The sequence below is a fragment of the Moschus berezovskii genome, chromosome 19 (assembly GCF_049115385.1).
Source record: "Moschus berezovskii isolate FMDL1 chromosome 19, NW_MosBer_1.0, whole genome shotgun sequence".
Taxonomy (NCBI): domain Eukaryota; kingdom Metazoa; phylum Chordata; class Mammalia; order Artiodactyla; family Moschidae; genus Moschus; species Moschus berezovskii.
The window spans coordinates 32,839,702-32,854,178 of record NC_142478.1 but is presented as its reverse complement, the minus strand read 5'-3'; the positions used below and the strand labels follow the sequence as shown (position 1 = coordinate 32,854,178).

At 34.7% G+C, this 14,477-nt stretch overlaps 1 protein-coding gene across 2 annotated transcripts in view; it reads left to right on the top strand.

Moving 5' to 3' along the window:
• Nucleotides 1-4,065, top strand: part of LARP1B (La ribonucleoprotein 1B) — a 147,790-nt gene extending 143,725 nt beyond the window's left edge. For both annotated transcript variants that reach the window (XM_055404781.2, XM_055404783.2), the window contains exons 17-19: nt 739-848; nt 1,578-1,705; nt 2,843-4,065. In XM_055404781.2, coding sequence (XP_055260756.2) covers nt 739-848; nt 1,578-1,705; nt 2,843-3,076 — 472 coding nt within the window. In that variant the 3' untranslated portion in view covers nt 3,077-4,065. The remainder of the gene's footprint in view (nt 1-738; nt 849-1,577; nt 1,706-2,842) is intronic.
• The last annotated feature ends 10,412 nt before the right edge of the window (nt 4,066-14,477 follow it).

The following is a 14,477-nucleotide window of genomic DNA, read 5'->3' as shown; positions in this document are numbered from 1 at the left end:
ATAAACAGGAAGGCTTTCTTAGGAGACAGTTTTAATTAGGTTTGTCCCTTTATAGTTGGGGCTTCCCTAGTGACTCAGACGGTAAAGCGTCTGCCTGCAATGAAGGAGACCTGGGTTCGATCTGTGGGTTGGGAAGATCCGCTGGAGAAGGAAATGGCAGCCCATTCCAGTACTGTTCCCTGGAAAATTCCATAGACGGTGGAACCTGGTGGGCTACATGGGATTGCAGAGAGTCGGACACGGCTGAGCAACTTCACTTCACTTTATAGTTGATTAGGTCAACCACACCTAGGGTCTGTGACCCAAGAGTATGGTCTTTATTTTTCTAGAGTAGAGATTATGTTCAAGAGCATTTAATACCATGTACTAAAACACCATTGCAAGCCTTGGTTTGGAAAAAAATCTAAAACTGCCAATTTGTTGCTAAATTTTTTGAAATACCAAGGAGTTCTTCAGAAATAACAGGAAGAGATCCTCTGTCTGTTCAAAGAAGCCATGCTCTAGTTGTTCATGGGCTGCCTCTTATTTTGCACATCTCCAGTATACCTCCATGAGATACTGTACCCGAGTCAACAAAAATAGGAAAACCAGCCATGGATTAAAAAGCTACATACATTTAATCATTCTTGTTTGGGATTATTTGTGCCATGTTTGCTTATGTCAGTGCTGTTAAGTATTATTATTTGCATTGTCATAGCGAAAATTTTATTATAAACCATTCTCCCCCCAACCCCACAGGTATGGATTAGAATGTCTATTCAGGTTTTATAGTTATGGACTGGAAAAAAAATTCAGGCAAGAAATTTTTAAGGATTTCCAAGAAGAAACCAAGAAAGACTACGAATCTGGTAAAAACAAAACAATAACCTTATTCAATTTGGAAACTGTAAATCTGAATCTGTCAATAAATAGGGAGATTGTATCCTTTTTTTTTTGGAGGGGGTGGGGAACAGACTAATACGACTTTCAGGCCACTATTATGATTTGTTATAAAGGATGGAGCTCCATATAGTAAGAAGGTTTTTCATGTGAGATGTTGGAAAATAATCACTCCCAAGTGTTTCTTTATGGATTTGCATTTTGTCATTATTCCTTTGACTTACATGACTACTCGCTGATGTTCCATTATGTGAAAATTCTATGTAATATGAACAAGTGTGCTCGGAAAGGTGAAATAGTATAGTGGGTAACAATACACTCTCTGGGCTAGATCCCTAAGTCTGAATTCCATTTTCACCACTTAGTAGCTCTGTGGCCATGGTTAAGTTGCTTAATTTAACCTTGTTTAACTTGCTTAACTCAGTTTACTCGTCAGTAATATTTACACAAGAGCACCTATATTACAGTGTGGTGTATAGTTCAAATTAGTTTAATATACAATAAACCACTTAAATAATACCTGTTACATAGCAAATGCTTAATAAATGTTAGCTGCCATTATTCATTACAGTGTTAGCCTCAAGATCTAGATAAAGTGTATATTAGAAGACATGGCTTAATGCTGGTAGGATCATAGTCAATATGAATTATTTTTTAAGGATTCTATATATTTTATTGTATATATTCTTTGTTACTAGGTCAGCTGTATGGATTAGAAAAGTTTTGGGCTTATCTAAAATATTCTCAATCTAAAACACAATCTATTGACCCCAAACTTCAGGAATACCTCTGTAGCTTTAAGAAGCTGGAAGACTTCCGTGTTGATGTAAGTTTTAAGTTCTTTCCCTGTATTATTTTTATTACTCTTATATTTGAGCTATTTGGGCTTATCAGTGACTTTCATAACTTTAATTTTACAATTTTTATTTTTTAACTGTCACTTTGAAAATTCAACTTTTCTAGTTTTGAAATCAAGCTTTAAAATAGGTGCAAAAATGGGACTTCCCTGGTAATCCAGTGATTAAGACTCTACACTTCCAATGCGGGTAGCACAGGTTTGATCCCAGGTCAGGGAACAAAGATCCTACATACCATGAGGCCAAAAAGGGAAGAAAAAAATGAAACAGGTACAAAAATAGTATAGAGAATTCCCATATACTCAGTTTACCCAGAGTCCCTAAATGTTAATATCTTACATAAATGCAGTGGAGTTGTCAGTCACTTTAACCAATTTGATTTCAAGAGGAAAAGGAAACATTTTTTAAAGAGAATGGAATGAGCATAAGATAAAGGAAAAGGGGAAAGAAGAGAAAAGAGAAGGAAAGAAGAATCAAAAGGAGCAGAAAAGAGAGGGGTGAAAAGTAAACTAGGTACATCTCTCCTTAGTATTATAATTTGTTTGTCTTGCAGTTTTGTGTAAATAGATTTGATAGCCCAGGGTGCAGTTAATAGAAGTACTGACATCTCTGGAATTAAAGAGCTGTGTTTCCAGAGTGGCCCAGCCAGTTCTGTCACAAAGATGTCCTTGCTTTATAATATTATAGTGACTTTCGCCCTATCTGAAGAGACTTCAAGAATTTAGACCTCTGCTTTTAAATACAGTAGAAGTTTGGAGAAGGAAAAGATTAGAGTTATAAATGCTTTGCACTTGATGAAAGTTGCATAAAGAACAAAAATAGCCTCTCTGAAACGTTTTCCCAGAGTTATGGAACCCAGTGTTATGGTTATCCTCTACCATATAGTTCAAGCCCTAAAACATAGGAGTAGCTTAATAAAATGTGTTGAATGAAAGAATTAACTGATAGGAAGGAAATTTAAGTTTAATACCTTAAATTTCTGTTAAATTTTCCTTATACTAATAAAATCTACTAAAGTTTCCCTCTGTTAGAAAATTCTGACCTTAGATTTTGAAGGGAGAAAAAAATAGTAAAATCATCACTATGTTGTCTTTCATAATTTGCAGCCCCCTATTGGTGAGGAGTTTGGAAGAAAAAGACATTCATCTACTTCTGGTGAGGAGAGTAATCATCACAGACTTCCATCTAATTCCTCTACAAAGGCACCAAGGGCTGCTAAGCCTCAGCTTCAGGTTCCAATAAATTCTCCCAGAAGGAACACTTCACAGGAGTCCAGTGACAATTCACACCAGGACAATAATGCCTCAGTCCCAACAAATGGTGAACTGCCTGAGAAATAGACTCTTAACAAAAGTTGTTTACCCTTGAAATCAACATTTACATCAGTATTTATTTGGGAAAATCTTCTGATGTTTAATTGTGATAATCAGAAAAAGGAAGAAGAATGGTACCATTTTTTTTCTAGCAGGATAAATTCTAAAAATGTTGCCTTGATTTCACCAAGGATAGTTTTGGTAACCTTTTATAGAGATCCTCTAGTAATATATTTTAGTCTCAGTATTTCTTTTTCAAAGTCATCGTTTACAAGAACAGCCTTCCTTAAATATATATAAAAACATCACAAGGAATGCCTAACATTATAGCTCATACTTCTTAAAGAAGATATAGTATGTTGTATTCATCTCTTCTGTAGAGCTCTCTTAAAGAATCCAGTTACCCCATTATCAATTCATATTTGAACTTATCAAAAACAGCGGAAGATTACATATATATTTTTTAAATTCAGAAAAAGAATGTGAAATACCACATTTACTTTTCTTTTAGATGTATGGTTTAAATTTTCTTTTTTACAAAAGTAGAGATATACTGCAGTTATATTGAAGTATATGCACCTTGGATGTTGGGTTTTGCTTCCCCTCCCCCACCAAGTCAGACTTCATGACTTCCATAGTTATTGTTGTGTTGATGTGGAGTGTTCTGAATTGACATCAGTCAATTACATATTAGGATGTATTTACTTTTTGTGACTATATAAACCTGCACAAGTAATTGAAATTGGAGTTGGGATTGGTTGGAATACTGTCCTAAGTTAATTAAACCTTGCACTGTTTTGAATGCATTTGTTCTTTGTACATCTGCAGGTCTGTATGTCACAAGTAGTCAGATTATCCTCAGTTTAAAAGGAATACCTAGTTTTTCCTTTTTTGTGTCTTTTAGTTTTGTTTTATGCTTATAAGTTTTCAAAAGCAAATTTACTTCTAATTTTTATTACTGTTGGAACTGATGTCAATGATAGTTTTAGTTTTTGTGGGAATTAAAATAAAGCATTTATTCTAAATTATTTGAATTGAATTTTAATTATTTTTACTTAGAATATAGTTGAAAAGCTGTAATTTTAAAATTCTAGTAGATGAACATTGTATTTTGTGAATGAAGTTTCAGTGTTAAATTTATATCCATTTTTATTTAACATATATTTTCCTGTATTGGGAAGAAGCAACTAGTTTAATACACTAAATTAATTTATTATTTTCTCTTTGATGTCTTGTTCTTTTAGAATGACAGTATTGAAATATATATTTTCTTTGGATAAATGGACTAGCCTTTAATAAATAAGAGATTTTCATTACTTTATTTCCCATGAATAAGTGATAATCTGCAGTTGTATAATATTTAATATTTGGGAAGTAATTTTGATATATTACTTCTAAGAAACTGTCAAATTTGAATATTCAGAAAACCTACTTAGATCTTGGGAAGAGAATCAAAAGTAAAACAAATAGATTTAGATAATACATTTTAAAATGTTTTCTTACATGCATATGTAGTTCTGGCTTTTCAGTGAGGACTTTCCAAACCATGCTTATTAGCTTTAAGTGCTCTCTTGAATTGATCTAAAAATCTTTCTCAATATCCTTTTTGTGTTGAACACTTACATCTGAAACTTGTATTTAACATTAAGATTACTTCCACTCACCTAAATATGCAAATGTATATTTGAAATTTGTATATGAAAATTGTATATTTTATGTGAAAATACAATAATCAAGAGTTTTGTGATGTGTAATAAATTAGTAGTTTTATCATATTATTTTGATTATAAAAACAATACATGTACATTGGGAAATTTAGAAAAGCATAAAGATGAAAATAAAGTACTTTTTTAAAAAAGGAAAAAACAAAATCAGTATCATGCTATACATACAGCATTATCACCTGCTTTTACTTGTAGAGGTGAGCATTTTCTGATGTCATTAATATTTCTACACCATGACTTTTACAAGTTATATAGTGTTGTAGCATGTGGATTTGTCATAGTTTATTTAGCTAAATCACATATGGTTGAAATTTTATCTGTAGTCGGGTTTGGGCTGTTACAAACTACAGTTTAATTGATAGTATCCCTACAGATAAATCTGTGTGTAAACTTGAAGTTACTGCCTAACATAAATTCCTAGAAGTTGAAATTCTAAGTAAAAATATATTCCCAGTTAACGTAGTCTAGAATGGTTGTAAAGTTTACCCTTTTACCAATAGCATCTGCTTTTCTATGCCCTTACCAATACTGGTTATTATAAATCTTTTCTTTGATAGATTGAGAAGCAAAAAATATTATTTTAATGTTATTATTAAGGTCATAATTTTAATCGTTACTAATGAATGATGATTTTATTTATTATAATATTTGTAGATGGCTTGGTCATATCTTTTATGTTTTCCTTTTAGCGTGATTATCTCTTTGATTAATTTATAGAGCTTTTTTACTTAGCAAGACTATTAATCCTTTGCTTTCTAATTTTGTTTTTGTATATTTGACATAGTATGTACTTTTTTTGGTGAAAGTTTAAAAAATTATACCACTTAAAGCCAAATGTGAAACTTAAGCAAATAAAAGCACTGTTATTCAATGAAAAGAAAAATATTATTGACTATAAATCTAAATAGTCCTACTTAAAATTTATGTAAGCTCCTAGAGAGCTTCCCTGGTGGCTCAGATGGTAAAGAATCCACCTTGGAGACCTGGGTTCGATCGCTGGGTTGGGAAGATCCCCTGGAGGAGGGCATGGCAACCCACTCCAGTATTCTTGCCTGGAGAATTCCCATGGACAGAGGAGCCTGGCGGACCATAGTCCGTGGGATCGCAGAGTCAGACACGACTGAGAGACTAAGCACAGCACGGCACAGCACTAGAGACCTTAGATGCTTCCTTCGTTGTGATTTTGTAGTTTTCAATTATATTAAATAAAAAAGCCAACATTAAAATGTTTAAATTACTTGTCCTTTTAAAGGTATGGTTGAAACCATCTTTGGAATTCTTTATACTAAAAGGAATTAAATAAGAAAGTTATGTGTTAACAAGGATACCATTTTAGTTTCTAAACAGATTTTATTTTTTAAACTTGTTTTTGCCAGATTGGGACTTCACACTAACATTCTCTTATGCTTCCTCTTGCCATTATAATAAATGATATTACCTCTTTCCTTTCTGTGCTTAATCTTATCTTTCACCTAATTTCTTAGCTCTTATGAAACTGCTTTTATTACATAGGAGACTGATCTAAGAGAGTAATGCCTAATTTTATCACCACTAGATGGCAGAATGGAATAAGTCAGATCTGTAAGTCTTTTGACGGGGGTAGGGGGGGCGGGGTGTGTGTGTGTGTGTGTGTGTGTGTATATAACTCTCACTCCACGGGTGTGTGTGTGTGTGTAACTCTCACTCCACGGGGGGGGGGGGTGGTGTGTGTGTGTGTGTGTGTGTGTGTGTGTAACTCTCACTCCACTCTTACTCCATCTTGTGGTAGTATGTAATTATATCAATTACTCTTGTGTGTGTGTGTGTGTGTGTAACTCTCACTCCACTCTTACTCCATCTTGTGGTAGTATGTAATTATATCAATTACTCTTGCATTCCTAATAGTTACATGTTAACAACTCGTGAGTACCTTGTTACAGTGATGGATGCCAAACTGCTTCAGTTCAGTTCAGTTCAGTTCAGTCGCTCAGTCGTGTCCGACTCTTTGCGACCCCGTGAATCACAGCACGCCAGGCCTCCCTGTCCATCACCAACTCCCGGAGTTCACTCAAACTCATGTCCATTGAGTCGGTGATGCCATCCAGCCATCTCATTCTCTGTCGTCCCCTTCTCCTCCTGTCCTCAATCCTTCCCAACATCAGAGTCTTTTCCAGTGAGTCAACTCATCGCATGAGGTGGACAAAGTTTTGGAGTTTCAGCTTTAGCATCAGTCCTTCCAATGAACATCCAGGACTGATCTCATTTAGAATGGACTGGTTGGATCTCCTTGCAGTCCAAGGGACTCTCAAGAGTCTTCTCCAGCACCACAGTTCAAAAGCATCGATTCTTCGGCAATCAGCTTTCTTCACAGTCCAACTCTCACATCCATACATGACCACAGGAAAAACCGTAGCCTTGACTAGATGGACCTTGGTTGGCAAAGTAATGTCTCTGCTTTTTAATATGCTATCTAGGTTGGTCATAACTTTCCTTCCAAGGAGTATGCGTCTTTTAAGTTCATGGCTGCAATCAGACTCTGCAGTGATTTTGGAGCCCAAAAAATAAAGTCTGACACTGTTTCCACTGTTTCCCCATCTATTTCCCTAGTTATTAGGTTTGCATATGATTAAAGATAAAAAGGCTTTGGGTTTTTTGGTCATTTCATTAAAAAATATGTAGTAGTTCATTAGCATTATTTGTGATTAACTCTTGATATGTAAACAAAGCAAGAAAATTGTAAGATGTATCTGTTTAATTTGTCTAGCTAACCTAAGCTGTATAGTTAAATCCTTCCTGAAACACGAGAAACTTAAAACTAGGTAGTACTTTTATGACTTGAACAAAAAGTTATCATGCAGTTAGTTGAATGGCAGAGCAAGAATTTGAACTCAAGTAGTCTGGCTCCAGACTTCAAGCTCTTCATCTTAACCAGACTGTTCTTTAATAGCCTGAAATATTGAAACGTATGAAACCTGACTCTGAAACTCAAAATGCTGTTATTCTTAATTATTATAAAATCAAGATTAGATTCTTGTGGTTAAGACTAATGTTGTTTTATCTTGGGCATCTTCTGTGGTAACGAGTGGTCTAGTGGAATAATTATATGTATATTAAATGCTATATGGTGAATCCGCTTTGGAGGGAAGAGTCACAGTTAATGACAATATCATTCATGTGTTTCAATATTTTCCTAGAATTAGGTAAGGTAAAATAAAAACTAAACATTTTATTCAGAATATGATTAGAAATTTTGCATTACATTAGAGTTGTTATTGTCAGCTACAGATACAAGATCCTATACTATTTAGAAATAAGTGTTCTAATTTTTAAGAAGCTTGAAGGAAATATGCCACATGGTTAATTAACAGGAAGCACCTCTGGCTTTAAAATGTATACTTTTTTTTTTCTGCATTATTTACAGTGAGCCTTTTTTTAATTTTTAAAATAATTTTTGTTTTCCAATTTTTGTTGCTATTTCATCTTGTTTTGCATGCTGGTAGTGTGATTCCATGGACTTAGCCTGCCAGGCTCCTCTGTCCTCTGTTCATGGAATTTCCCCAGGCAAGAATACTGGAATGAGTTGCCAAGTCCTTCTCCAGGGAATGAGCTTGCTTTTAACTTGTCCAATTAAAGACATGATTTGGTTAATAGAATGGTTTCTGCCAATACATCATACACATTTGCTTCAGATTTAAAAAAAATCAGAATGTGCTGTTTTTTGTGTTGATTTTGTTTCTTCCAGGTAATATGTCAGGTCTACAAAACTGAATACCTTTCTCAGGGTATTTTAAGGTATGTTAGACCTTTATTACAGCATGAACATAATCATAGTACTATAATGTTTTTAATGTTAAAATTTTCTGGTTTCTGGTTGAGTGTCCTTGAGTATAATCTGAGACTGACTCTTAATGAGTCAATAGAAGGGCTTTGAGAGGGAAGGTCTGTGAGACCCCAAAACTTAATATGTGGGATTTTTATGTACTTTTTGGGGTAATAATGCATAGCTTTTTATCAGATTTCTATTAGGATTTATGATCCTAAATAAGTTTAATAATACGAGTCAGACATGACTGAGCGACTTCACTTTCACTTTTCACTTTCACACATTGGAGAAAGCAATGGCAACCCACTCCAGTGTTCTTGCCTGGAGAATCCTAGGGACGGGGGAGCCTGGTGGGCTGCCGTCTATGGGGTCACACAGAGTCGGACACGACTGAAGTGACTTAGCAGCAGCAGCAGCTCTAGAAACAGCTTATTTGTTAGAAACATGAATTGAATCCTGGCTCCCCTCATTAAGTTACAGTCCTTCATCTACAAAATTGCACTTACCTCATAGTGTTATGAAGATTAAATGTAAAGCATTTAACACAGTAACTGACATGCAATACACTCAGTAACATTAGCTATTATTAGGATTGAGAGCTGAAACAGTTATCTTCACATTTGTAAAGGTATTTTCTCCAGTCAGTAAACAGTGAATTTCATTTTAAATCTTCATGTGAAATTAATTTATTTAAAACATTTTAGTCAGTAGAAAAAAATGAGATTCCTTGTCATTGTTTCATTGTCCTAGGATAATAACATAGGGACACTTTCTTTCCCTTCTCACCTGCACATGAGAAGTAGGGTGCTTAGATGCTGCTAAATTTCTGCTGACTTTAAACAACTGACAAGGGTAGGAATTTCATGAAGTAGTCACCATGTCATAGATTTGATTATGGTAATGTTTCACTTTTAGTTCTTGCCTCTTTTTTATTTATTCAGTTAACAATTTTGCTTATTGTGTTTTCCCAGCCTCACCACAATCTGTTACTTCTGCTTCATCATAAATATCCAGTCCCTGGACAAGACATGAGAATCTGCCTTTCCATGGCTCATGCCTCTTCCAGACTCAGGCACACTCCAGTGACTGCCACACTGCCATTCATTGCCCCTTACTTTCTTTTGTAAGAGGCAGAGTATACAGTGTAAGAGCCAACAGAGGCATCAAAATATCTCACAAGTTTGTTAAAAACACACTTTTAGAGATTGCATTGGGTTGTCCAGGAACTATGGTGTAATGTAGTAGTTCTCAAGTTGGGGCTATGCCCAGGAGAACATAAATCCTTGCGGAGGAGTTTACATAGACATAGATCATTTTAAAGGAATCAGTGTCCAGATTCTCAGGTTATATGAGTACTCTTTACTAAAATTGATTTATCCAGTAATATGCTCGAGTTCCTAATAGAATTTTTTCCCATGTTAGAAAGCCATTGCCCTTACCCATCCAAAATATTACTCTAGCTGTGAAGGCCATCACGGGCCATATAAAGGTTGAAATCTAATGATTTATTGGGCTCTCATAAACTCATAAGACTTGCTGAATTTCTCTGCTTTATAAATACTTCTGTTAAGGGTAACAGAAGGTTTTGTGTGTAATTTTGGTTGGTATTCAGTGTGTTATTTAATGAGACAGTTATAACATGTTTTTACCAAATCATACAAAATGTATACTATGATTACTGTCAGTCCTCATCTAATTTCACCTGATAAAATGTTTAAAATTTTCCACTTCCTATTTATAAGATATATCATTTAAAAAATAGCTGCCAGGCAGATTTGTTTTTAGCAGACAAAAACCTTCTCTTTCATTAAATTTCATTAAAATGTTAGATCATGATTCTTCTGACGATAAGCATTTACCATAAAACTTGTGATGGGGATTGTCAAGTTATTTATCCAGTTCATTTCCCCTTCCCCTGGTCACACTGCATGTTCATTCTCCTTCTGCTTTAGACTTGCCAGTATAACTGGTTCTGGATACTGGAAGGCAGAGGAGGTAAGGGGCACTATTTTAAGACCTGCCTAAGTGCCATCTCCATGCTCCTTTTTTGACTGTGTGGAAGCCACATGTTCAAGATAGCAGAGCCTCCAAATGGAGGAACCCATGTTCCTCAATCTCCACTAATCTCTTATGAGACTCTATATTATAAAAAAATAGTCTTTTATTATATTAAGCCATCAAGAGCTTGGAGTTACAATAGTTAATATTATCTTTACTGATAATGAAAAGTTTATTTATAATAATTACCGAAATGTGTATATATGTTGTCTCAGTCATTATGTATTATTATTATTTGTAATAATGACTCCAATACAGAAGAAAAAAATTTTTTTGTCAATTACAGCCACTTAGGGTCAGAAGAAAATAAAAAATTTTAATTGTATACTTATTTTTGTTGTAGATAAATATCTGATGTTCAATAAGACATTCAAACATTAAACTGTTCTAGGATAAAAATCTGGAGAAAATGGAATGGAAATACAAGTTCAAGGAAAAAAGAGAAAGGTATAAGTTTTCTAAGTGTTAAAGAAGAGCTTGCTTATACACTTTTTGAAAATGGATTTAAATATATTTGGGTTTCATTGACTTCACTTAAAAAGTGATATTTATAACTTTGTAAGACTGTAGTTCTAATATGCTGAAAGTTATGACCTTTGCAGCTATTAAATTGAAAAAATTTAAATATCAGCTTAAAATTTGTGAGGGATACATACATTTATGAAAATTATCTTACAGGGTTTTCAAAGAAAAATGTTTGCACACTGATGGGAGGGGGGAAAGTGCAGACTCTAGAGTTAAGTAGCTCTGCATCCAAATTCTGATTCTGCTGGATCACTGGACAAGTTAGATTAATCCATCTTTCCTTATTCTCCTCTAGTATTTAAATTAAAATACATGTAAAAATTCCATGGACGGAGGAGGAGCCTGGTGGGCTACAGTCCATGGGGTTGCAAAGAGTCGGATAGGATTGAGCAACTAAACAACAACAACATTTTACTAACCTGCTCTTGCTATCAAGAATCTTAATGAGGAAAGAGGGATAAATTAGGAATTTGGGAATTTATATCTAGTTTATGTACACTATTGTATATAAATAGATAAATAACAAGGACCTACCTGATAGCACAGGTAATTATATTCAATATCATGTAATAATCTATAATGAAAAGTAATCTGAAAAAGAATATATGTATATGTAATAGCCACTGTATTTGTATATGTAATTAGCCACTCAGGTGAAAGACAATTTATCAGATCCCTTATATATGAGAGTGAATTTATTGGATACAGGGTGAAAAGATTTTATTTTGGAAAGGAGGGATAATTTTAGAGTGTGAAGCAAGGGAAGAAGCTCTGTTACATGACAAAATGGTACTGGAAGGGACCTTACTTGAGAGGATATTAAGAAGGATGGCAGGGTTGTTTGTCAAAGAAAAATTAGATGGAAACATAAATTTGCTTTAACTTACATTGTTGATTCTAGCCTACCATGCAATTCAAATAGCTCCTACATTTTAAAGTTACTCTAAAGATTGCTTTTAAGTTGGTGTAATTATTTTATATGTATCATAAATAGCATGTGCTTTATGAATCTCCTCCCTTGTGTGTGACTTCTATTTTAAGTAGATCCCAAGTGATGCCAAGGAGTTAACTAGGTCAACTGCCACCTGTGTTTGTTTCTTTCTTAAATCTTTTAAATCTCTGAGAGAATTCAAGAGGTTAAGTATGGCAGTTCCTTTACCTAATACCTCTGATCACAGTGTGAACCTATTGACTCAGCAGATGAATGTTAGTCATCATGTCTGGAACAGAAACAGGGAAGGCTGTTGAATTGGAAAGTTCATGCCTGGTGACAGGGCAAATGTCTATTGAAATTTGTTAATTTCTATTAAAATTTGGATTTACCACTAGAGTTCTTTCATTTAGGGAAGGGATCATAGAAAGTCATAAGAGAACCACATTATGAAAAATGTTAATCAATGTTGGTGGGAGTATAAACTGGTACAAAAGCTCTATGATTGAAAATTTAGCAATAGCTTTCAAAATGCTGTTATGTGTACATTAAAATTTTTTTTATTGAAGTATAGTTGATTTGCAATATTGTATAAGTTTCAGGCATACAGCATAGTAGCAGTTATATGTATATTATATATGTTCTTTTGCCTTATACGTTATTATATAATAATATTGAGTATAGTTCCCTGTGCTATACAGTTGGCCCTTGTTAGTTATCTATTTTATTTATTTTTGGCTGCATCAGGTCTTAGTTGCAGCAGGTGGGATCTTCATTGAGGAATGTGGGCTTTCTAGTTGTGGCCCTTGGGCTCAGTAGTTGCAGTGTGGCAGCTTAGTTGCCTGACGGGGGCTTGAACCCGAGTACCCTGCTTTGGAAGGCAAATTCTTAACCACTGGACCACCAGGGAAGTCCCTGTTAACTATTTTATACACAGTAGTGTATATATATGAATCCAAGCCTCATATTTTATCCCTCCCCCCACCTCTCTTTTCCTTTTGTTAAACGTAAGTTTGTTTTCTGTTGTCTGTCTCTTTTTGTTTTGGAAGTAAGCTCATTTGTTCTTTTATTTTTCTTTTATATTACACATGTAAGTGATATTATATGATATTTGTTTTTCCCTGTCTGGCTTACTTCACTTAGTATGATAATCTCTCTAGGTCCATCCATGTTGCTGCAAATTACATTATTTCATTTTTTATGGCTGAGTACTATTCCTTTTGTCCATTTATCTGTCCATGAGCATTTAGGTTGCTTCCATATCCTGGCTGTTGTAAATAGTATTGCTTTGAACATTGGAGTGCATGTATCTTTTGAATTAAATCTCTGGATATATTCCTAGGAGATGGATTGCTAGATCATATGGTAGCTTTATTTTTAGTTTTTTAAGGAACCTCCATAGTTTTCCATGATGGCTGCACCAATTTATACTCCCACCAACAATTTAGGAAGGTTCCTTTTTCTGTACACCCTCTCCAGCATTTATTATTTGAAGAGTTTTTTATAATGGCCATTCTGACCTGTGTGAGGTGATACCTCATTGTAGTTTTGATTTGCATTTCTTTAATTATTAGCAGTGTTGAGCATCTTTTCATGTGCCTTTTAGCCATCTGTGTGTCCTCTTTGAAGAGATGTCTGTTCAGGTCTTCTGCCCGATTTTTGATTGGGTTGTTTATTTTTTTTAATATTGAGCTGTATAAGTTGTTCGTTATGTTTACATTTTTTTAAAAGATTTTTTTTAAGTTCCTAAGCTTCACAATGCTAAGAAACTAAGATTTGTTCCTTTGACTCATCTTAATATGTCCTTTTGGTTTTACTGTAAGGCGACTAGTACAGTAATTCTATGTATATCTCTTCCAGATTTTTGGATGTTGGAATTTTACACAAGAGATAATAAATTATGCTTCTTTTTCCCCCCCTCTTCAGTGCTGCAAACAAACTCAGGTATATAGAGTCAGAAAGGGAGCAAAATATCTATCACTTACTACTAACACTGACAACTGGGTTTAATACTCACAACTTTGCTCAAAAAATTAAACTTGCCCATCCAGAGACAACTGGACAAATTCCGGCTTCTGCTCAGAGGCAAGAGGCTCACCATTTAGAAGAGGAGAGGAGGTTAAGACAGAAAACTGGTTAGTTCTACAGGGAGTTCAACCTGGTAAGAGGAAGGGAGAGAGGAGCTGAGTGGGGCAACTCAGTTCTTTTGCCAGTCTCCCCAGTCACTCGCCCAGGAAGATTGAGAGCTGAGAGAAGCACAGAAATAACTCTCCCCAGTACAAACTCCTGGAGGGTTTTTAGTTTTTGTCTTGGGGAGTCTGGCAGCAATGCTGGGAAGATGATAGAGGCTGATTTCTCCTATAAACACCTGCACTGCTGGCATCCAGG